Source organism: Carettochelys insculpta, chromosome 2 (genome assembly GCF_033958435.1).
Source record: "Carettochelys insculpta isolate YL-2023 chromosome 2, ASM3395843v1, whole genome shotgun sequence".
Lineage (NCBI taxonomy): Eukaryota > Metazoa > Chordata > Testudines > Carettochelyidae > Carettochelys > Carettochelys insculpta.
In genome coordinates, this window is record NC_134138.1 from 80,630,971 (window position 1) to 80,657,068 (window position 26,098).

Consider the following 26,098-nt stretch of genomic DNA (forward strand, 5'->3'; position numbering starts at 1 on the left):
GCATCAAGACCCACTTTGGGGACCCAACGCACAGCTTGAGAACTGCGGGTCAGCTGGTGTAAATTACTGTGAGGTGCATGTATGACTGATTGGAAAGCTATACTTGAAGACTAGTTATCAAAGGTTTGCTGTCAAACTGAGAGGACATAAATAGTGGTACTATACAATACCACAAAGAATGACTTGGATAATGGAATAAAGAGCATGTTTACAAAATTTGCAGATGGCATCAAGTGGAAGAAGCTGCTAGCACTCTGAAGGACAGGATCAGAATCAGGAGGAATCCTGATAAATAGTAGAATAACTCTGAATTCAACAAGATGAAATTCACTAAAGACAAGGGTAAAGCACTTCACTTAACAAGAAAAAGATCAAATAAGAACATAAGAAAGGTCCATCCAGCTCAGTATCCTGTCTGTGACAATGGCCAATACCAGGTGTCCCAGAGAGAGTGGACTGAACAGATAGCAATCAAGCAATCTGTCTCCTGCCATCCATCTCCAGCTTCTGGCAAACAGAGGCTAGGGAAACCATTTCTTACCCATCTTGGCTAATATCCATTAACTGACCTAACCTCCATGAATTTATCTAGCTACTTTTAAACACTGTTATAGTCCTAGCCTTCACAGCCTCCTCTGGCAAGGACTTCCACAGGTTGACTGTGCGCTGTCTGAAGAACTTCCTTTTACTTATTTTAAACCTGCTGCCCATTAATTTCATTTGGTGTCCTCTAGTTCTGGTATTATAGGAACAAGTAAATCAATTTTCCTTGTTCACTTTCTCCACACCACTCATAATTTTATAGCATATCCCCCTTTAGTTTCCTCTCTTCTAAACTGAGAAGTCCTAGACTCTTTAATCTCTCTTCATACGGGAGCTTTTTCAAACCCCTAATCATTTTAGTTGCCCTTTTTTGAAACTTTTCTAATGCCAACATATCTTTTTTGAGATGAGGAGACCACATCTGTATGCAGTATTCAAGATGTGGGCATACCATGGTTTTATGTCAGGGCAATAAGATATTCTCCGGCTTATTCTCTATCCCTTTTTTAATGATTCCTAACATCCGGTTTGCTTTTTTAACTGCCGCTGCACACTGCATGGATGTTTTCAGAGAACTATCCATGATGACTCTAAGATCTCTTTCCTGAAGAGTTGTAGCTAAATTAGCCCCCATCATACTGTATGTCTTGTTGGGGTTATTTTTTCCAATGTTCATTATGTTACATTTATCCAAATTAAATTTCATTTGTCATTTTGTTGCCCAATCACTCAGTTTTGTGAGATCCTTTTGAAGTTCTTCACAGTCTGCTTTGGTCTTATCTTGAGCAGTTTAGTGTCATCAGCAAACTTTACCATCTCACAGTTTACCTCTTTCTCCAGATCACTTATGAATAAGTTAAATAAGATTGGTCTGAGGGCTGACCCTTGGGGAACACCACTAGTTATGCCTCTCCATTCTGAAAATTTATAAGTTATTCCTACCCTCTGTTTCCTGCCTTTTAACCAGTTCTCAATCCATGAAAGGATCTTCCCTCTTATCCATGACAACTTAATTAACATAAGAGCCTTTGGTGAGGGATCTTCTCAAAGGCTTTCTGGAAATCTAAGTACACTGTATCTACTGGATCCCCCTTATTCATATGCTTGTTGACCCCTTCTAAGAACTCTAATAGATTAGTAAGGCATGATTTCTTCTAAAGGTGTCTGACAATTTTATTCTTTACTATGGTTTCAGCTAATTTGCCAGGTACTGATGTTAGACTTACTGGTCTGTAACTGCTGAGATCACGTCTAGAGCCCTTCTTAAATACTGATGTTACGTTAACTATCTTCCAGTCACTGGGTACAGAAGCTGATTTAACGAATAGGTTACAAACCACAGTTAACAGTTCCAAAATTTCACATCTGAGTTCTTTCAGAACTCTTGGGTGAATGCCATCTGGTCCCGGTGACTTGTTACTGTTAAGTTTATCAATCAGTTCCAAAACCTCCTCTAATGACACCTCATTCTTGGACAATTCCTCACATTTGTCACTTTCAAACGACGGCTCAGGTTTGGGAATCTCCCTAACATCCTCAGTCATGAAGACTAAAGCAAAGAATACATTGAGTTTCTCTGCAATGACTGTCATCTTTGAGTGCCCCTCTTGTATCTCAATTGTCTAGGGGCCCCACTGGTCGTTTAGCAGGCTTCCTGCTTCTGATGTACTTAAACATTTTGGTATTGCTTTTTGAGTTTTTGGCTAGCCGTTCTTCAAACTCCTTTTTGGTTTTTCTTATTGCATTTGTACATTTTTTAATTTGGCAGCGTTTATGCTCCTTTCTATTTTCCTCATTAGGATTTGACTGCTGCTTTTTAAAAGATGCAACTACAATATGAAGAATCACTGGCTAGTTTATAGTACTGCTGTACAGGATCTGTAGGTTGTAGTGGACCACAATTTGACTCTCCGTCAACAATGTTATATAAAAAAGGCTGATATTCTGGGGAGATATTGGAGCGTCATATGGAGTGTAATTGTCATATCTATTCAGCACTGACAGGGCTTCAGCTGGAGTGCTGGGACCAATTCTGGCTGTCATATTTTAGAAAACAGACAAATTGGAGAGAGTCCAGAGGAAAACAAACATGATTAAAAGTTTAGAAGCCTATGAGGAAAAAACAAACATAGTGTTCAGAAAAAGAACAATAAAGAGGGAGCTGATAACAGTTCTTATGTATGTTAAAGGACAGAAAAAGTACAGTGGTCAATTGTTCTCCATATCCATTGGAGGTAGGACAGGAACTAATGGGCTTAGTCTGCAGTAAGAGAGATTTAGGTTAAATATTAGGACAACCTTTCTAACTGTAAAGGTAGATAAGTTCTGGAATAGGCTTCCAAGGTAGGTTGTGGAATCCCTGTGACTGGAAATTTTTAAAAACAGGTTGGACAAACACCTGTCAGGAATGGCTTTGGTTTACTCGATCCTGCCTAGCACACTAGGGAACTTTTAGTGTGAGTTAACAGTGGCCACTTGATGACCAGTTAGAAAACACAGGCTAGTGAGCTGTGCATTTACACCCCAGACAGCTACACACTGGCTGCATCTACACACATGCCCCTTCTTCTGGAAGGTGGATGGTAACAAGCAGCCCAAAAGATGCTAATGAAGTGCGGATGTAAATTTCCTGTGCCTTATTAGCATATGGCCACGTGATTCAGAGTCTGGAAGAAACCCTTCCGGACTCCAAAATAGATGTGTAGACACGCTGCCTGCAGGGATCTTCTGGAAGAAAACTCTCCTTCTGGAAGACCCCTCTTCCTCAGAAAAAGGGGCAAGTGTAGACACAGCCACTACGTTTCCATGTGGACAGGACCTAAGCAATAAAAAGTCAAGAGGAGTCTAATTCAGGGTGGTTTTAAAAAGCACTGAGCCAAATTCTGCAGTCAGTCACAACCCCCATCAACATTTACATAAGTGTAGTCCACTCTCATGCACACAGTTTGATTTTCCTCTCACTTATACTGCACTTTTTTTGTTTGCTTGTTTGGTTAGGGTTTTTGTTTTGTTTTTTTTTTTTAAAAAAAAACAGCCACAAGATTCCACTTGCCATAATGAAGTTCTCTCTTGTACACTGGGTTAAATGAGATCAGAATCAGACCCACTGATTTCCCTTATTTTGAGGGTGTTTTTACTTAGAATTTCTCTTTCCTCAACATTTAAACACTGCCAACTGGTTTCCCCAGCCATGGCAGCTAGTATTGCAGCTGGTCTCCTACTGTCGATATAATTAGATTTTTTAATACTGAGCATGACTGCTGCATGCAGCCTCTGTTGGTTGAGCCACTGAGCCAAGCAAACATGTATTTAGTATTAAATAGACGTCAGTGAGAAATGGAAACTACTTTTGCCAGGAAATGAGGTCCTGAATTCTTTAGCGAACAAGCTCTTAAATGCTGTATTTAGATTATTCTAAGATAGTTGATTAATCTGCTGCCCCATATCTAAGAGATCACATCCTGGCACTTCCCCCCCTCATGTTGGAATGGAATGGAATGTTTAAAAATTTGGACATCTATTTGAGGGCAAACAACAAGCCCCACAACATGAGCATTAGTCTAAAAAAGTCAAAATACTTGAACAGTTATGATATCTGAATTCCATGGGAAACCCTGACATTGATAAGCGTCACTCACAGAAGTACTCCGGTGAAAGGATTACATGGGTTAAAAGGGACATTAATGGATGTACACCCCAAAATTACAAAATATATGCCACACTAAATAGCATCAAGTTGTTCCTAATTCACCCGATTGGACTGTGAATAAATCAATAGGTCTAGTAAATTCTGGACCAAGCACCGAAATAGTAAAGTGGTGAACTGTGACCAAAGAACACTGTCATTTGTTTTTCAACTATACCAAGACTCGGTCACACAGAACCAAAATGTCACAAGTCCTGCCATCATGCAATAGAAAAACCTGTATGAGCATTCAAGCCCCACTCCACTTATGTTCTGTACAGTTTGATGACATCACTCTGTCAGTTTAAAAGAAAAATCTCAGAATTATTTGCATTCAGACTTAACCTCAAATGCTTCTCATATGGGTCATCCAGAGGAGCTCGTACTGCAGCCAAACCTAGGCCTCAAATCAAACATCCAAAAATCCGAGTTATAAAAACATTTAACATTTTTGTCAGTTTGTCAGAGAAGTGCAAATCACTTTCTTTTTCTTGCCACAGAAGAAAGTAACAATGGCAGCAAAGCATCCCTCTTAACCTTTTACAGACATATATACATTGAGAAGTTTGATAGTAAATTCACAATTATTTACTGCAGAGTTAGCCCACGCATTACTTACATTATTTTAAAATATATTTTCTTCTACGCACATAAAGCTACAGTTATGATTTTGATTCACGGAAGGAAAAAAAAAAAAAAAGACTGACAATGACTAAAGTGACTTTGGTCCATCCTGAATACCTGGCTGTGTAAGTGGGGTTGACAGCCACCATCTGCCCAAAAGCAAGGTGTGGGGGCTTGGTTCCATGCCCCCACAAGGGGTAGGGCCAAAGCAGTCAGCCCTTAGCAATGCTCAGATCCCCGCCACAGCCCTCAGAAGCCATGTAGGTTGGCAGAGTGATGCTCTGGCAGCATTCCAAAAGGGCCCGGATCTCCTGGCCATCACCATTGCAGCAGCAGTGGCATCCGGGAGTTCTGGAACCCTCTGAAATGCAAGGGCCTCTCTGCAGTTGCCTTTCTTGTCCTCCCCGCACCCTTCCTGTCAGCAGGCCTGGTCCACACTATTAAACAATGACACAGTTTGGGAGGCTGGTGGTTTCTACTCAGAGGACACACAGAAGTAGAGCAGCAGAAATAACAACAAATCAGGACTGAAGTGAATTGGTAGAGATTGAGAGGAAAACTTAAATGTCACTAAAACTCACATTACAGCCTGGTATTATACCCCCATAGCCCATAAAAGAGAGAGTAAGATAAGAACTACGATGGACCTTATTAATGACCATTCTTTTCTATTCTGACATCTTTCCAATGCCCCTGACCAGTCTGCAACATTTCACTGGCAAACAGCATATAGCATATTCCACCCTTCAGGAGTCGAAAAGTCTGAGGCTCTACCCTCTTCCCACTCAGTAATATCCTCCTCCCAAAGTATTCCCAATTATATAAAGGGTACTATCCAACATGAAGAAAGTTGGTATTTGGCACTTAAATTAGACAATTATATCAGTAAAGCAGCAAAATACAGCAGATGATGTAGGAGTGGAAAAAGTGAGGTGACCATACAAAAAGATACCAGATTATACAGGGCTCGGATTTTGATGGATGCACAAAAGAAAGGGTATTTCAAATATAGCCACAATGGTCCTACTATGAATAAGTGCAAAATCATTAGAATTTGTAATCTGAAATTTGCTTATTCTTATTCAATCAATGCATATGCATTTTCTTCTTAATTATGACATCAAAGGCTAAAGATAGGAAGTAGAACTGGCTGTGGAAAGTCCTGCCACATCAGACTCTCCAGTCTGGCCAAATAATGTAAAAATGTCTGAATAAAGACTAATGAATGATCCTACATTTTTCACTCTGAATCTATATATAAATAAATAAAAAGTGCGTCCAATTGGAGTAAGATTAAGTGGGCTAACACCGTGTTCCACTGTTCTCTCCAGTGTGATTGTATTTATTATTTTTAAATGAGGGCTCCTCTGGGATTCCTGATTATGAATTTTATAAGTTAGTTTCAGTGGTTCTCACTCAGATAAGCCTCTCATTATAAATCAACTTACAAGGACATTTCTTTCAGAAGAGGCCTCTAATTTTGCAAGTACAATATACTGCATATAAAAACAGGGTTTACACAATCCAAGCAAAAATGTATTTGTATGCACAAATTCCAGGCAACATATTTGGGACCCTTCAGATTCTCACCCAACTATTATATATTGAGGTATTTATCACCATTCTATCTGTAACTCTTGCCTTTGCACCATGGTAGAAGGATAAATTCCAGAGACACAAACTCATAAAACATTTTGGAGAGCTGCTCCAGCATGACTAAACTACTACATTCAGGTCAGCCTCAAGTCATGTATGTGGGTGAGAGGTAGGGGTAAAAAAAAGACACATGGAGGAGTTCTGCATTCAGCAATTTCTGCTGTACAGCTTCCGAAGACACAAAATTCAAGAGAAAGGTCAAAAACAACGGGGAAAATTCCATGCTTTTTACACAGACCATCTTGGAATAATTCTTGACAAATAACAGATGTTGAAAAATTACCATCCCCTCTTTAAACAAAGAGCTGTGAATAGTGACTGCACATACCTTGATTGTTGCTCTAGGGCTGGAAAATTACCCGCGCAAATTGCCAGCTTTCTACTCCCTAAAGTAGTTTTCTGTCACTAGGTAACGCAGGGGTATAACAATGCTGCTTTTACAATTCTTCTGTATTCTTCCCAGAATCAGAAGGTTTTTTGTAGTTGGTGCACCAACATAAAATTGGGAAGAAGAGAGAAAAGACAGGGAGATGACAAGATGTTCATACACTGCAAAGTTCTCCTAACTATTGGTTGTGATCCACTTTAGGCCCAGTATACACTGGAAAGTTAGGAGGCTTTTATTACATCAATGCTGTGAAAAATCCACACTCCTGAGTGACATATTTAAGCTGATCTAAGTCTAATTCTTCTAACAGCCTATCTGCTTTTACCTACACTGAAATGAGAACCCTTCCTTGACATACATATGTCTTCACTGAAGTGCCACAGCAGTACAGTTCTACTGCTGTAGCATTTTAAATGTAGTCAAGCTCTTAGTCTTGTTTGCATTTTGGAGATGATGGGAGAAGATAGCAATTACAATGTAGGTGGACGTGAATACACAGTTTTGCATAATGGTAGTTCCATAAGAAACTACAAGTCAGCCGAAGTGCATGCGTATACAGGATGTACCTTCCTCTTTCGGCACCTTTGGGACCCGAGTGGTTCCAAATGGTTTCATGTAGTTGATGGATTTCCACTCCTAATGGCAAAATACAATACCTTGCATGGTAAATAGTCTTAGTGGGGTAGCTTCACAAAACAAAGCAATCCTGTTGCACCTCAAAGATTAAAAATTTTATTTATTAGGTAATGAGCTTTCCTGGGTATGAAGATAAATCTGAAGAAGTGGGTCTTGCTCACAAAAGCTCATTACCTAATAATAAAATTCTTAGCCTTTAGGTGTTACAGGACTGCTTGTTTGTTGTTGTTGTTTCATTTTCTGTGATGCTACAGACTAACATAGCTACCCCTCTGAGATGACTGGATTTCAAGAAAGCATATTATAGCAAACTCAGGATCCTATGGGAAGCAAGTCTAAAAGGGACTTTTTCAAAGAGACATTACTGAGGGTACAATAGCAAACTACTGCACTGTATAATAAAGATAGGAAATACGACAAGAGGCGACCCTGCCTTAATCAAATCTTCAATGATCTAAAAATCAAAAAGCAGACCTACAAAAAGTGAAAACTAAGTCAACTTACAAAGGATGAATATAAACAAATAATACAAGTATGTAGGAGCAAAATTAGGAGGGTCAGAGCAAAAATTTAGATCAAACCTGCTAGAGAGACAAATGAGAACAAGAAAACATTCTACACATAGATAGGAAGGAAGATGATGCACTCCATTTAGGAAAGAACAATCAGCTGCATACACACAAAATGGGATATGACTGCCTAAGAAGGAGTACTGCGGAAGAGAATGGGGATGGGGGTTGTGTCATATTGGACCACAACCTAAATGTGAGTCAACAGTGTGACACTGTTGCAAAAAAACCCAAATGTTATTCTAAAATGTATTAATAGGAGTGTTATAAGTGAGAAACAAGAAGTAATTCTTCCATTCGGTTCCTCATTGATCAGGCCCCAACTGAAATATTGCATCCAATTCTGGGTACCACAATTCAGGAAAGATTCGGAAAAAGTACAAAGAAAAGCAACAAAAATTATTATAGGCCTAGAAAACGTGACCTCTGCGGGGAATGGCTGAATTAATTTGGTTTGTTTAGTCTGGAAAAGAGAGGACTGAGAGGGGACATGATAATATTTTTCAAGTATGTAAAGGTTGTTGAAAGGAGGAGTGAGAGACATTAATTTCCTTATCCTTTGACCATAGGACAAGAAGCAATGATCTCAAATTGCTGCAAGAGGAGGTTTAGGCTGAACATTAGGAAAAAGTTATTAACTATCAGGGTGGTTAACCACTGCAATAAATTGTCTAGGAAGGCTGTGGACTCTCCATCATTGTCTAATCTACTCTAAAGAATCTCCAAACATCTGTCAAAGATGGCGGTGCTTGGTTCTGCAATACAATGTACCTGACAAAGTGGGTTTTACCCATGAAAGCTTATACCCAAATAAATCAGTTCGTCTTTATGGTGCCACAGGACTCCTTGTTGTTTTGCAGGTACAGATTAACCACCACTATCTTCTGAGACAGGAAATTTATTATAAAGAACTTCTCAGCCAGACAGTGGGATGCCAGAGCTGCATTCCCAAAAAGCATACCATCTCTCCATTTCGAATCCCCACCAGTTAGTGAGTTGCTTGTTCAGAGCTAGCTTTCTTTACAGAAGAGGCAATGGAAGAAGAAAAAGCAAACAACTCTATTGAAAAGGACACTAAGGCCTGGTTTACCCTTAAAAATTAGCTTGACACACCTATATCACTCAGGCCTGTGAAACAAGTCATGCCCTGAGCACTGACGTTAGCTCAACCTAATCCCTAGCATAAATGTGGCTACGTTGGTGGATGAACTCTTCCACCTCTCAGAGGCTATGTCTACACTGCAGAGATCTCTCAAAAGAAGCTCTTCCAGAAGAACTTCTTTCGAAAGAGTGCAACCACACACAAAAAGAGTGGATCAAAGGAGTGAGCTGCTCTTTCGAAAGAGAGCGTCCACACAGCCCCTACTCTTTGGAAAGAGCAGGCCAGGGATCAAAAATCATAGAATCACAGAATCATAGAAGAGTAGGACTGGAAGGGACCTCAAGAGGCCATCGAGTCCAGCCCCCTGCCTTCACGGCAGGACCAAGCACTGAAAGTTGTTCTTTCAGAAGAAGGAACCTAAGGAGCATCTACACGCTTTTTGTTCAAAAGAAGCTGTTGAAAGGGGGCACTCTTCCTGAAACGGGAAAGGAAGAGTGATTTCGAAAAGAGCACCACATTTTTTTGATTTACTTTCGAAAGAATGCTCCATGGGCTCTTTCAAAACAGCCCCCTTCTTTCAGAAAAATCTTTTAAAAGAACTTGCTAATGTAGACACAGCCAGAGAAGGGGACTAATCATATTGACAAAACCCCTCTTGTTGATGTAGGAAGCATTTGCATCACACTGTACAATGGTGAAGGGGCAGCATTATCACTGTAGTACATATAGTACAGGCACAACTCTGCATGGGAAAGGAAAAAAACCAGAATAAATTTTTAGTCTTTGGGCTGTAGTGCATATGTTTTCTCAAACTGTTAAGGGAACTATTAAAAGCCTTTCAAGTAGCAATCTGACTCTTTTATAAGAATATTAAAGGCTCACAAGAAGCAGCTGAAAAGAGGAAATAAGGGGAAATATTCTAGTTTATGAATTGCAGTGAAGAGCCTTCAGTTACCTATTTCCTGTTTACTTCCCACTTGAAAAATTGTACCTCAGAAATCTAATGCAATTAAAAATCCATCATAGATTTTAGTACACACTGTTGAGAAATATTTTGTTGAAAAAAAATGAATGGAATGCTGTAAACAGAATAAAGTAGGCCACAAAAGAAAACGTTTTGACAGATGCTAACATCTGTGAGCATGGATCTTTAAATGACTCCCCTTTGCATTTCAGACCTTTTCACATTAAAGCCCCACTAATTTAAAAAGGGCCTATTATACTTCCAGCTCAGATTTTCCTTAAGTTAGACACCATGTCTTACCTAAAGACCAAAGGAGTAGCTAGAAATGTTAGCTGTAACATCTGATCCATAATACAGCTGTTTAAGCACTAAGACAAATTGGAACACAAATGTCTTTAAGATCACAAAAAGGAAGAATGGAAAGAAGAAAGATGATTGTACAGTTCACAAATCAGTTTCAGGGGACTGGTGCAGGACATTAGACCTTGCTACATGTTATACACTGTATAGAAAAGCTCAACAACCTGCTGGGAAATAAGTCATCCCAGTGGACATGGCGATAATTTTTGGTGCCCTAGTCAAAACAGGTATGTCCATTACCTCCATTCCCCTATTTCTCCTCACAAACACTTGGCTTTCACTATTTTGCTTCTCTGGGATTCTGTTTGCACAGTAGGGTCAGTGTTGGCTGCTTCTTGTGGCCCTGTTAAGAAAAGTGTCAAGAAACTAAAAAACAAAAGAAATATTCATAACATAGGGGAAAAGACAGTTATTTACCTTAAAAAAAACACCTGTGCACATTCTGAGAATTGAATGTTATTGTAAGCTAGAATTTTAATCTTCAGGTGGGAAGCAGGTCAGAACATATACCAAGAGAATTGATTGGAAAATTCCTTTATTCACCTACAAAGATTCTAAAATGTGGATTCACAGTCATAACTAGTATTATTCTCTTAAAAGTTAGTAAGCTTTTCCTCACTAGGCCACACCCGATTCCCAACTCCAAATCTTCTGAGCTCTTGGGATTGGTTAATTAACTAGTAAGCCTTCAAATGTTGAGTACCGATTACATGAACTACTGTATAACAACTCCTGTCCTTAATGGACAAAACTGACCAAGTACATTTCCTTGCACCCAAGTAGCCCACTCACATCAAGCTGAGAACAAGATCTAAACTACACACTGCTTGATACCACAAATACAAACCACAAGCCTGACTCAGCAAGTCAGGCATCTCATTAGCAGAATGCTCCTTAACACAATGGAGATCTTTTTTTGCATTTTTATACCAACTGGGCCCTCTCCAAAAGAGTCAAAAGCAGGTTTCTTACTGATATCTCTGCTATATAGCTCCTTTAAGGATGGCTTGAATCCACTCAGGCAAATCATCCCAGAATTCTCACAGAGCTGCCTTTAAGCAAGTGTCAAACAATTCCACTGAGAATCAGCTTTACGTAATTTGTAAACTATTCTCAAGAGGGGAGAAAAAGTGGCATGCCACACAATAATGGAAAAGAAAAAGTCACAATGAGGCACTTTCCTTTCTTTCCCTGCTCTGCAAGCATGAAGAGTTCACCTATAAGAGCTGTTCCTAACCGGTGGGAATGGCAAATATAAATCTCCTGGAAAATCCCCAGACCCCCACATTTCATAAATTCATAGATGTTAGAGATGCAAAAGGCCTATTGCAAAAGACCCATCTAGCCTATTTGCCTCCCACTAAAGGATTACATCGTACCGTACGAACAAGCAATATGCAGTAGCCATACCAACTAGGTATTATAGTTTTTAGTACTTTGCCCATGTAAATTACACTAACAATAGTTTTTAAAAATTGAGCAAAAATTCCAGAATCCTGCTCAAAATTTGTAAATATGTCTGTAGAATTTAGGTACCCAGAACAAACACTATATTCCAGAACAACAAGAAGTCCTGTGGCACCTTATAGACTAACAGATATTTTGGAGCATAAGCTTTTGTGGGCAAAGACCCTCTTTGTCAGATGCATGAGTTGGGTGGGGTGTTCAGAGGAGTATTTAAAGAAGGGGGTCCCAGTAGAAGGGAGGGCCAGAGCTGATAACGTCTATTCAATCAGGGTGGAAATGGCCCATTATCAGTAGGATATATCAAGAGAGAAGAAAAAACAAGTCAGATCAGTTGTGCGGCGGGGGGGGGGGGGGGGTGGCCCATTGTTAGATTCTAATGTAGAGGTGTGAACTTCCACAGCAGAGAAATTGCTTTTGTAGGGGGGTGGGGCACTCCCTGTCTCTGTTCTATCCTTGGTTGATGGAGTCAAATTTGCAAATGAATTACAGCTCAGAGATTTCTCTCTCCATTTTATGTTTGAATTTTTTTGTTGTTGTAGGACTGCTACTTTTAAATCTGTTACTGTGTGTCCAGGGAGATTGAAGTGTTCTACAGGTTTTAGTATGTTGCCGTTCCTGATGTCTGAAATATGTCCATTTATTCTTTCACATAGAGACTGTCCAGTTTGGCCAATGTAAATTGCAGTGGGGCATTGCTGGCACATGATAGCATATAGAGAAGTTACTCACTTGTAGTAACGATGGTTCTTCGAGATGTGTCCCCATGGGTGCTCCACAGTAGATGTCGGGCTTGCCCGGCGCCGCAGATTGGAATTCTTCTAGCAGTTTCCACTGGATCACGCATGCGCTGATGCACGCCGCTCCCTTGCGCGCCCTCAGTCATGTGTGTGATCCGGTCCCCGCCAGTTCCTTGACCAACCGCCCTGGATGTCCTGAAAAACACCGGACAGAGATCCGAAGCGGGGAGGATGGGCGGGTAGTGGAGCACCCACGGGGACACATCTCGAAGAACCATCATTACTACAAGTGAGTAACTTCTCTTTCTTCTTCGAGTGGTCCCCGTGGGTGCTCCACAGTAGGTGACTACCCAGCAGTAACCCCAAGTAAGGAGGTGGGTACTCGATTCATGTGCAGCTTGCCCCAGAGAGGACTGCTGTCGACAGACGGGTATCCTCATTGAACACCCGATGCAGGGCATAATGCTTGGTGAAGATGTCGTAGGATGACCAAGTCGCCGCTCTGCAAATGTCTTTCAGCGCAATTCCCTTGAAGAAGGCCGTTGATGCCACCACCGCTCTAGTGGAGTGAGCCCTGGGCGGGGCTAGCAAGGGGGTCTTTTGAAGCTCGTAGCGCAGTTTTATACGGGACACAATGTGCTTTGAAATTCTCTGGGAAGAGAGGCCTTCCCCTTTCGACCTGGGAGCGAGAGACACCAGAAGCCTGTCCGTTTTCCGGAAGCGCTTAGTTCTGTCTATGTAAAAGGCCAACACCCTCCTCACATCTAGCAGATGCAGGCGCGCCTCCTTGATGGAGCTGTGAGGCTTCGGCTAAAACGAGGGTAATACTATTGGTTCGTTAATGTGGACCTCCAAGGAAACTTTCGGAACAAAGGCTGGGTGTAACCGTAAGATCACCGCCTCCTTTGAGAATACTGTGCAGGGCGGCATTGCCATCACTGCTGTGAGCTCGCTCACCCTGCAGGCTGACGTAATCGCAAGAAGGAAGGTCATTTTCATGGTAAGTAGTCGGAGGGGTACCGTGGCTAATGGTTCGAAGGGTGGTCCTGATGGCGTGTGGAGTACCAAGTCCAAACTCCAAGACGGTGGTAGCGGTTTTCGAAGAGGGTACAGGTTTACCAGCCCCTTCAAGAACCTTGTGACGATAGGATGGGCGAATACGGTGGGCCCTTCCTCTTTGTGCCGAAAAGCCGATATAGCTGCAAGGTGGACCTTTAGCGAGGATAGAGAGAGCCCATCTCGTTTGAGGTCCAGCAGGTATTCTAGAATTACAGTTATAGGAATGTCAAGAGGAGCTAACTGTTTGGCAGAGCACCAGGCGGTAAAGCATGTCCATTTCTGTTCCTAAGTCCTCCTGGTGGAGGTCCTTCGGCTTCACTCTAGGACTTGTCTTACTCCCTCCGTACACGTGCTCTCTAAGGCGCTGAGCCATGGATTAACCATGTTTGTAGGCGGAGTCCCTGAAGGTGCGGGTGCACTATGGACCCCTGAGCCTGCGTGAGTAAGTCCGGCGCCACCGGTAGGGGGAGTGGTGGACAATCTGACATGCGCAGAAGCAGGGGAAACCATTGTTGTCGGTCCCAAGTTGGAACTATGAGTATCATGCAAGCTCTCTCCCTTCTGGCTGTCTGCAGAACCTTGTGGATAAGTGTTGTGGGGGGAAACGCGTAGAGTAGAGGGCCCTTCCATAAGATCATGAAGGCGTCCCCCAGGGACCCCCTGCCCTATTCCTGCTCTGGAGCAGTACTGAGGGCACTTCTTGTTGTGCTGGGTGGCAAACAAATCGACATGGAGAAACCTCCAGGTGCGAAATATGCGTCGTAGCAGGTCGGAGCGGATCTGCCATTCGTGCGGGAGTGCAAAGCGCCTGCTCAGTTGATCTGCCTTCACGTTGTGGGCGCCTGGCAAGCACGAGGCTTTCAACGTTATGTTGTTGGCAATGCACCAATTCCACAATCGGACTGCTTCTGCACATAGCGCACGGGACCGTGCCCCTCCTTGTCAATTGATGTAGAACATGATGGAGGTATTGTCGGTATTGATCCCGACTACTTTGTCGTGCAGGTATTTCCAAAAATGTCTGCACGCATTGAACACTGCTCTGAGCTCCAGTATGTTTATGTGCAGTGTCTGTTCGCGGGGGACCATAGCCCTTGCATGACCTTGTTGCCAATGCGCGCTCCCCATCCTAAGTGGGAGGCGTCGGTTGTAAGAAAAATGGAAATTTGTGGTTGGTGGAAGGGCACTCCCACTAGCAAGTTCTTGGGATCTGCCCACCACACTAGCGACTTCTGTACCTCCGTCGTGAATGATTCTACCCTGTGGACAGTATGGGCTGCTGGTCTGTTAACACTCGCCAGCCAATGCTGCAGCCTTTGCATCTGTAACCTGGCATTCTGTACCACAAACTTGGCGGCCGCCATGTGCCCCAACAGTTGCAGGCATGTCCAGTGCCGTAAGTATGGAGGCAACTGTAATCATCCGGAAGCGCTGCTTGCGCAAGTATCAGTTGAGGCCCCGTAGGTCCAAAATCAGCCTCCAGCCTCCTGTTTTCTTCTCTGTTAGGAAGTAGCATCAGTAGAAACCTTTCCCTTGGAATTGTTCCAGCACTCTTTCCACCGCCGCTATGAACATGAGGTGATCTACCTCCTGCTTCAGCCGCGCCTTGTGAGAGGGGTCCCTGAGAATAGGCTGGGTGGTAGGTTTCGTCAGTGGTAGTGACTGGAAGGGGATCGTGTAACCCGTGACTATAATTTCCAGCACCCATTTGTCTGTTGTGATCTTTTGCCATTGGGAGTGGAATGGTTTGAGGCGATGATGGAATATGAGGTGAGAGTGGCATTGAGCGATGGTGTTGATAGCGCAGTCCTCGACATACCCGTCAAAATTGCTGTCTCTGGGCTTGCCCCGAGGTTGTACCACTTTGTTGAAAAAGTTGCCTGGGGGCCCTGTACTGTTGCTGCTGTTGATGGCGTCCTTGGTCATAGCCTCGCTGATATTGTGTGCGTTGTTGTCAGTAAGCGTAGCGCCTTTGCTGAGGACAGAATTCCTTTTTCTTGTATGGAGGAGTGTATATACCCAAGGTCTTAAGCGTGGCCCTCAAATCTTTGCTAGACTGGAGGACTGAGTCGGTTGATTCTGCAAACAGCTTTTGCTTGTCAAAGGGAAGATCCACGATCTTCGCCTGTAGATCTCTGGGGATACCAGATGTCTGGAGCCAGGATTCCCTACGCATTACCACTGCTGCGGCTGTTGAGCATGCCGCTGTGTCCGCCACGTCCAGGGCAATCTGAACTCCCATTCGCAAGGCAGCGTAGCCCTCCTGGACGATCGCTTTAACACTGGCTTCTTGTCCTCCGGGAGGCAATCTATGAGAGAAGTGAGTCTAGAGTAATTGTCAAAGTTATGGTTTGATAAACGTGCCGCGTAGTTTGCCATTCTCAATAATAAGGTAGAGGAGGAGTAGACCTTCCTGCCGAACAGCTCTAATTTCTTAGCATCTTTACCTGACCCCCCTGATTTGTACTGAGGCGTCTTTGACCTCTGCTGGGACGATTCGACCACCAAAGAATTGGGCTGTGGGTGGCTAAACAGGAATTCCATGCCCTTGGCTGGGACGAAATATTTCTTATCTGCCCTTTTATTCGTGGGTGGAATAGAGGCCGGAGTCTGCCATACGTTAGTGGCTGACTCCATAATGGCTTCGTCCAGTGGTATAGCGATTTTAGATGAAGCCGGGGGTCTCAAATTTTTCAGGAGTTTATGATGCTTCTCCTGTACCTCTGCTATTTGAATATCCTGTGTGTATGCTACTCTTTTGAACAGCTCTTGGAATTGTTTAAGGTCATCTGGAGGGGAGACATCCCTGGGGACAATTGCCTCATCTGGGGAGGATAAGGAGGAACCCCTGCGATAAACCTCCCCCAAGTCCTCTGGTTCCTGAGTTCGCTGGTATGCTTGCTCCTTCGTGGGCTGTGAGGGAAAGTCTCGGGACTCTGGACCTAACTCTCCCTGAGACAGCTGCGTTCCTCTCCCACAGCGAGAGTGGACGTGGGAGTATTGGCAAGGAGTGGGAGGGGATCTGCCCCTGGATCTAGACCTCCGATGTCGGTGTTCGGTATGATGAGGACGGCCGTAACAACATGGACAAGAGCCCGGTGATGGAGACCTGGACCACGATCGGGGAGTGTACCCATGATGTCTAGGAGAGCGGGATCTCCGTGACGACATTGATAATGGTGAAGCTGGTTTGTGATAGTACTCATAGGGATCCATGCCCACAAAGGGTGAAGGAAGCCTGAGCCAAGGCAAAGGTGGTTGGAGGAACGGAGAGGGAGGTCCAAAATAAGCTGGTGGAGTTGCCGCCCGGCGATGCGGCGTGTGTATCTCGGGGGGGGGCGGGGGGGCGGGGCTGGGAGATAAGGGCATTGCAGCCCTGTCTGGAGACGGACTGAGGTGCCGGGTTTTGCCTCTAGCTTTCCCCCACCCCTGCAGGGTGGGTGCCACCCCCTCCTGTGCTGGGGATCTCGGCCCCGCTGTCAGCGCTGCGCTCGGTACCGTCACAAGCAGTGCCGTGCAGGTAGCTTCCTCCAGCGCCGCTGGGCCCCGTGCTGGGTGCCCCTGCGCCGTCGGCGCCATGATAGCCGGTGCCGCGTGAGGCAGCACCGCCGATTCCGGCACTTGCCGCGCTGGCGCCCGTGGTGCCCTCCGTGCCAACTGCTGCAAAGTTGGAGGCCTGGCCCCGGCCACATGCACAACCGCACTGCCGCTTCCATCAGCCCGCGGCTGAGGGCTCTGCGTTCTGCTCGTCCTGCTCGCTGGAACCGCCAGCAAGGATCGAGCCGGGGAGAGTTTCTTTTTGTTTTGCACAGAGGGGGTCAAAGACGCTGCCTTCCTTTTATGTGACCCAGAGGGCCCCTCTGTGTGAGGCTTCTCCGGCGGCTCAGGCTGGAGGGCCTTATCAAACAAGATCATTTTGAGCCTCATCTCTCTGTCCTTCCTGGCCCTGGCTGTAAGCTTAGCGCAGTGCGAACACTTCTGGGTAACACAGGACTCCCCCAGGCAACGAATGCACTCACTATGCCCATCAGAGGCCAGCACAGCCTCGCGGCATGACTCACACTTCTTAAACCCCGAGGAAGCCATCGCAGTGAGTCTTTACTGTTAATAGGATACTTAGACGCTAATCAGTGCGTTCTACAACCCAAATAACATTCACGGCCTTCAGGGTAGCAGACGGCTTAACAGCCTTCTTGGTCCGCCCCTCTCTCCTCCATTCCTCTTCTCTCTACTATTTTGTATGCTTGGTTTTTTTGTTTTTTTTTTTTGTATAATAGTGAAAACAACGAACAAACAAGTAAAACAACTATCTTATCTGTCTCAGGCTTTAGAGCCGGAGCGGATTCCGTCTGCAGCCGTTGGCGGTTGAGAAGGAACTGGCGGGGACCGGATCGTGCACATGACTGAGGTCGCGCAAGGGAGCGGCGCATGTGCGATCCAGTGGAAACTGCTAGAAGAATTCCGATCTGCGGCGCCGGGCGAGCCCAACAGCTACTGTGAAGCACCCACGGGGACCACTCGAAGAAGAAAATATAATAGTAGGTGTGCAGGTAAAGGAGCCCCTGATGGTGTGGTTGATGTTGAACTGCAACATACTAAAACCTGTAGGAGAACACTTCAATTTCCCTGGATGCTCAGTAACAGATTTAAAAGTAGCAGCCCTACAGCAAAAAAATTTCAAAAATAAAATGGAGAGAGAAATTTCTGAGCTGCAATTCATTTGCAAATTTGACTCCATCAACCAAGGATAAAACAGAGACAGGGAGTGGCTACCCCTGTGGAAGTTCACACCTCTACATTATAATCTGACAATGGGCCACATCCCCCCTTGACTGATCTGACTTGTTTTTCCTCCTCTCTTGATGTGTACTACTAATAATGGGCCATTTCCACCCTGATTGAATAAACCCTGTCAGCTCTGGCCCTCCCTTTTGCTGGGACCCACTTCTTTAAATACTCCTCTGAACACCGCCCCCCACCACACACACACTCATGCATCTGACGAAGTGGGTCTTTGCCCACAAAAGCTTATGCTCCAAAATATCTGTTAGTCTATAAGTCGCCACAGGACTTCTCATTGTTCCCAAACAAACAGATTAACATGGCTACCTCTCTGATACTATATTCCAGATGTAAATCCAGAACAGGTAGACTGACAACCAGGACTAACTTCTCCTTGCTCCATTTTATTTAATTTTGCTTTTTTTTTTTTTTTGAGACAGTAAAATGAGATGTTTCTCTACTGCAGTTACATTTAGACGGTATAACAATAAGAAAACTGTAAAATGGCCTGTCAGAAAGAAACAGCTTAAATCAATAAACTCTTGGGCTGCCTTGATATTTAGTTCTAACTTTTGTATACAAATTAAAGGCTTCTGCTCACTCATATTGTCTCATAAGTTACACATTTTGTTTCCATGACAGAAATGTTTTCAGAAAGAGAAAGAATTGGCAGCTGGTTTAAGGGACTGTTGTAAGGGATGGGCACATGTGACAGGAAATAAAGGAACTCATTAGCCTGGTGAGGAAGTGATCCAACCAGGTCACTTTTAAGATGATGAAAACAATGTTTCTGATATAGGAGGAAGGTCTACTTTGGAGTTTTTTCCCCCACCACCAAGGTGGGAACTGGGATAGTCTCCTGACACGCCCTCCACGTCTCCTCTGCACTAAAGGCATGTTGCATCTTCACCAGCTTCCAATCACCTGATTAATTTTCTGTCCTGGCAATGGGGTCTCAAAGCAGTCTTATGGCCGATACTGGCAGAAGTCAGGCTCACTTCGCAGCTGAGATGTTTTAAAAAAATTCTAAGGCACAATCAATGGCTTAGTTTAACTACTGTATAACAGCCAACTGAGCTACAGCATAAGGAAGTATTTACAAGTCCAGAGCCCTACTTTTTCTGCTTGTATAACTATTCACCCAGTTCTGAACTAAGGGGTTTAATGTCCAAAGTTGAAAAGATTTATCTTTATTTCAAGCTTGACATAAAAAAGAATCTGAGATTTGCGTTTGGTTTCACCCTATCCTGTGAAGAGTGTAAAAGAAAGACTACACAGAATTGTTGTTCCTTGGTGCAATGCGTTTGTTTACACAAGCAAACACTGAAACCAAAAGGGAGGAGAGTGAGTTAGGGTTTTAGACTGTAACAACATTATGAAGTGATAATAGCCACTCCATAGTTAAAATTGCAAATGGTTTTCTATCAGCTGCCCAATTTCAGCCCCTTCTTTAAATTCTATGCAGAGAGAAACATTGCCAGGTTGTTTTTTGTGCTGATAAATCATAGAACCATAGAACACTAGGACTGGAAGGTATCTCGAGAAGCCATCGAGTTCAGCCCCCTGCCCCAATGGCAGGACCAAGTACTATCTAAACCATCCCTGACAGACATCGATCTAACCTGTTCTTAAATATCTCCAGCGATGGCGATTCCACAACCTCCCTTGGTAATTTATTCCATTGTTTGACCACCCTGACAGTTAGGAACTTTTTCCTAAGGTCCAACTTAAACCTCCCTTGCTGCAGTTTAAGTCCATTGCCTCTTGTTCTATCCTCAGAGGCCAAGAAGAACAAGTTTTCTCCCTCCTTCTTATGACACCCTTTTAGATACTTGAAAACCGCTATCATGTCCCCCCTCAATCTTTTCTTTTCCAAACTAAACAAGCCCAATTCTTTCAGCCTTTCTTCATAGGTCACATTTTCTAGACCTTTAATCATTCTTGTCACTCTTTTCTGGACCCTCTCTAATTTCTCCACATCTTTCTTGAACTGTGGTGCCCAGAACTGGACACAAGACTCCAGCTGAGGCCTAACCAGCGCAGAGTAGAGCGGAAGAATGACTTCTCGTGTCTTGTTCACAACACACCTGTTAATGCACCCCAGAATCATGTTTGCTTTTTTTGCAACAGCATCACACTGTTGACTCATATTTAGCTTGTGGTCCACTATAACCCCTAGATCCCTTTCTGCTGTACTCATTCCTAGACAGTCTCTCCCCATTCTGTATGTGTGCAACTGGTTGTTCCTTCCCAAGTGGAGCACTTTGCATTTGTCCTTATTAAACTTCATCCTGTTAACCTCAGACCATTTCTCTAATTTATCCAGATCATTTTGAATTATGACCCTATCCTCCAAAGCAGTTGCAATCCCTCCCAGCTTGGTATCATCTGCAAACTTAATAAGCATACTTTCTAAGCCAATATCTAAATTGATGAAGATATTGAACAGAACCGGGCCTAACACAGACCCCACGGAACCCCACTTGTTATACATTTCCAGCAGGATTGAGAACTATTAAGAACTACTCTCTGGGTATGGTTATAAAGCCAGTTATGCACCCACCTTATAGTAGCCTCATCTAAATTGTATTTGCCTAGTTTTTTTTATAAGAATATCATGTGAGACCATATCAAATGCTTTACGAAAGTCTAGGTATACCACATCTACCGCTTCTCCCCTATCCACAAGGCTCGTTATCCTATCAAAGAAAGCTGTCAGATTAGTTTGACATGATTTGTTCTTTACAAATCCATGCTGACTGTTCCCTATCACCTTACCACCTTCCAAGTACTTGCAGATGATTTATTTAATTACCTGCTCCATTATCCTTCCTGGCACTGAAGTTAAGCGGACTGGCCTGTAGTTTCCTGGGTTATTCTTATTCCTCTTTTTATAGATGGGCACTATATTTGCCCTTTTCCAGTCTTCTGGAATCCCTCCTGTCTCCCATGATTTTCCAAAGATGATAGATAAAGGCTCAGATATCTCCTCTATCAGCTCCTTGAGAGTTCTAGCATGCATTTCATCAGGCCCTGGTGACTTGCAGACATTTTTTTTTTAAATTTTTTTATTTCAATTTCTAACCCTACCCCTTTCCCACTAGCATTCACTATGTTGGGCATTCCTTCATCAGACTTCTCAATGAGGACCGAAACAAAGTCGTCATTAAGCATCTCTGCCATTTCCAAGGTCCCTGTTACTGTTTATCTCTCCTCACTGACCAATGGCCCTATCCTGTCCCTTGTCTTCCTCTTGTTTCTAATATATTTATAAAAAGCCTTCTTGTTTCCCTTTATGCCTGTAGCTAGTTTGAGCTCATTTTGTGCCTTAGCCCTTCTAATCTTGCTCCTGCATTCTTCTGTTGTCTGCCTATATTCATCCTTTGTCATTTGTCCTTGTTTCCATTTTTTATACGATTCCTTTTTTATTTTGAGATCATACAATATCTCCTGGTTAAGCCAAGGCAGTCTTTTGCCATATTTTCTACCTTTCCTACACAGCGGGATAGCTTGTTTTTGGGCCCTTAATAATGTCCCTTTGAAAAACTGCCAGCTCTCCTCAGCTGTTTTTCCCCTCAGTTTTGCTTCCCATGGGACCTTACCTACCAGCTCTCTGGGTTTAACAAAATCTGCCCTCCTGAAATCCATTATCTCTATTTTGCTGTTTTCTGTTCTCCCCTTCCTTAGAATTGTGAACTCTATGATTTCATGATCACTTTCACCCAAGCTGCCTTCCACTTTCAAGTTCTCTACCAATTCCTTCCTATTTGTTAAAATCAAATCTAGAACAGCTTCTCCCGGTAGCTCTTTCAACCTTTTGGAATAAAAAATTGTCTCCAATACAATCCAAGAATTTACTGGATAGTCTGTGCCCCGCAGTATTACTTTCACAACATATATCTGGATAGTTGAAGTCCCCCATCACCATCAAATCCGGGGCCCTGCACGACTTTGTTTGTTGTTTAAAAATAGCCTCATCCACCTCTTTCACCTGCAGTAGACCCCTCTTAGTCTAACCCAGAGATTCTCAACATGTCCATCTCCTGTAACAGTGGACACACAACTGCACCCATTTAACAGTTTTTAAACTGGCTTAAGTTAAACCCAGGGGTCTGCAAACTGTGGCTCCAGAGTCACAAACAAACCTCCTGATTATTTTTGATAAATGGCGAACATCTACAAGCCCAAAAAATGAACAACTCATGTCTAAATAGCAAATGATATGTGATCTCAAAACGTTGGATAATTCCCTCTAGCATCCTCCAGAGAGAGAGAAGGTTCAGGAGGAAAGTCAGGTAAGATAGTAGTACAAACACCCACACAAAGTGAGAAAATAGAATACGTAAAAAGTTTGTGAACATCTTGCCATAAACATGTATCGCATTACAAATCATTGTGCGTGCACTGTTCTCAAAATAGGGGTTACAAAATGTACAATTTGATGTTATTTATTAAAGACCATTTCATATTCATATGCATTGCAGCTCCTGAATTATTGAGTTTTTTTATCAAATTGGAAAAAATGGGTCTTCTTGCTATTTTGGTTGCTGACCACTGGTTAAACCTGTGAAACTTGAGAGTGTGGACAAGCCCTAAGAACCCTGGAAGACTAATGATGCAGTTTTAGTTCTGTGGGAAAGGATAAGCCTTTAAGTCTTCTGGGAAAAGCTTAGGGATTGATTGACCTCTGTAGAGCTTCATAATGCTTGCAAAGGTGAGATGCTTGAGAAATTTCTGTGAATTTTTGAAGCTAGCAGCATGCCTAACCAGCCTTCTATCACCTTCAGGGGTGTGACTGGAAGAATCCTCAGTGAGGGCCCTAAGGCTTGAAAGGTCCCCGCTGAGCCTCTCCTTAAGTTCTCAGGGAGGTCTGAGGGACTTATGCACACAGCCTCACTCTTGTTCATTCCCAAAATTATGCAGGAATTTCCTGAGGGCTTGAAAGGTATATGCACTCAAAACTCTAACACAGCCTGCAACTATCAGAGAGCTTTTTGTCAGAGAACAAACTTTAATGCATTTGCTATATACAGTTTCAACCCAATGTGATTTGAAAATGCTAATATATGGAATCCTCAAAAATGAGATTTAATAAAAATTCTGGTGTTCATAGAAACAGACATTCTTGTTCTATTTCATTCTTTTGAAATGCTGCTTTGCACTTCTAGAGTCAAACCAATGAGAACCAGAAGCTGCAACAGTCACCAGTATTGTTGGCCTCAAGAGGGAACTGCATCTAGAACATCTTCTGTACTGTAAATGTAAGATCGCATTGTGACTCTTCTACTGGGCAGACACCAACATATTTCATTTGTAGGTGGAAAGGAAGATACAGAAGAGGTTGCAAATGCTTGTCTAAGCTTCTAGATGTTGCAGTTTTGTGTACATTGGAGATTTTGCACGGATCCTGATGTAACTGCAGGTCAAATCACTTTTCACACTGGTGCACTAAGGGAGAAATGCTGGCTTCACTGAAGTCAATGGGAGTTTTTGCTACTGGCTCCAGTGGAGCCAAACTTCACCACTGGGTTCTACGGATACAGCTGCATCAATGTAAAATTCCCCTTTCAGACAAGGCATCAATTTCTCCACCTCTAAAGTAAAGCTAAGTTTTCTTTCCATTTCATAAGGGTTTTACAGGAAGATCAATTAGTTATTTATCAATTGCTTCAAAGATTGAAATAACTTGGTTACTATTAGGTAACAGAAGAGGTAGCTGTAGAGCGCACCACATGTAACAATATAAACAATATAAGACAGGTACACAATCATCACCTATTTTAAAATATCATCCAGTCACTAATTTCTGAAATTTCTGCCAGTAGTTCTTGGTGCAGCAGAGGAAACTTACGCAAGAGGTCAGGTCATCCCCTCCCTCACGTAATATCAGTGGCGTTCCGCATCTGTGACTATTTGCGGGTCTAATATTATTACAACTAGAACACTATGCATTACATATTATATTTATCCAGTGCTAGCTGAGGGCATTAAAATGCCTAACCCAGCTTCCCCTCCCGGTTTTGTCCCCCTGATATTATGAGCCCATCAGACCAGTTTACAAGTGTTTTATTACTCACCTAACATTTGGCAGATCTGAATTTAAGATTGCCGTTGCATAATTAATTGGGTTATTTCCTTGAAGACAACATCTGAAGCCTTCTCTTGCAGGTAGATAATAAACCCTTTGGACAACCACTTGTACTTGCACATCTTTCCATCCAGCTGCTCCCTGGCTTTCCACTACTTCAAGTAGAGAGTCATTCAGGCCAGTGGGTGCAAACGGATATACTTTGGACTCAAGACTGCTGCGAGTCTGTACAGTCTTTGGCACATTCATATTGGTAGAAGCAACCTGGTAAAGATAAAGCCATAAACTAAATTACTTTATGGACTATGAAACAACTTAGTGACGAAAAGTAAAATTCAACAAAGATTCATTATAGAAAGGCATCACAAAGATTATTTTCAAAGTATTTAGCAAATACACACTTTTATCTAGGATTGTAAATAAATGCTCACGAAAACCTATAATTCAGCACACTGCTCTCCTGTTTATAACTTTTGCCCCCAATTCATCAAATTCAGTTCATGTGAGACAACAGTGACAGTAGGGGCAAGGAAAAGAATAAGCATTAGTATTTATTGCACTGTTTTACGTTTTACTTAACTGTTGGTAGTTCCAACTATTAACTTTATTTTAAATTATAGCATTAGGCTTCAAAATAGGCTCCATAACTTACAGGAAAATAAAAGGGTGCCTGGTTTTAGGAAGCAATAATTCAGCTCTCAAATTGATGAACTACAATTTTAAAAGATCCAGATTACTGATGAGGAAAACAGGAACCCTGATCTATTTTCATTCTTTAACTACAACTGAAAACAGTAAGTTTATTTTGGAACAAAAAATATACTGTCTGTTGCTTCATTCCACATCAATAACTACATTCATCCCTGTTTTAAACATCAGCCATCTTTTAGAGCAAAATTGTCGTTCTCCTTGATCACTCCTCTGACATTCTAAGCCTTATTTTCAGTACTCATTTAGAGAAGCAAGGCATAATATTAATCCCTATTAGCTGTACCTCACAAGCATGATTGGATTTGTCCTGGTACCATTCAAGTTAGTGCCAAACTCCTTTTTACATCACTAGGACAAGGACTGCCTCCAAGCACACAGTGCAATTTAAAGGGCACTTGTTACCAGGAAGGATTCATGGCCATGTAGTCCTTGCTCATTCTTAATTTCTTCCACTGATATAACTAAATCTATGTACTTGCCTCCAATACAAACTCCACTGTAGATGCACTGCATCGAGAAATACAGAGATTTGTACCTATGCAGAGATGCTGCACTTGTGTAAAAACATACTGTGGAAACAAGTTTGACACAATGAGTTTTTAGCTGAAATTTCAAAGGAAGTATTTTTGGGGTTTTTAGAAGTTTGTTTGTTTGGTTAAGTTTTGCAAAACCAAAACCAAGGATGGTTTGGAGAAAACTCCCTTTTTTCTGAACTCTCCAAAGTGTA

The 26,098-nt window shown here is 42.8% G+C and overlaps 1 protein-coding gene across 2 annotated transcripts in view; it reads right to left on the reverse strand.

The window, feature by feature from the left end:
- Positions 1 to 26,098, reverse strand: part of SPIDR (scaffold protein involved in DNA repair) — a 353,174-nt gene that overhangs the window by 112,803 nt on the left and 214,273 nt on the right. For both annotated transcript variants that reach the window (XM_074987198.1, XM_074987197.1), the window contains one exon: positions 24,650 to 24,924. In XM_074987198.1, coding sequence (XP_074843299.1) covers positions 24,650 to 24,924 — 275 coding nt within the window. The remainder of the gene's footprint in view (positions 1 to 24,649; positions 24,925 to 26,098) is intronic.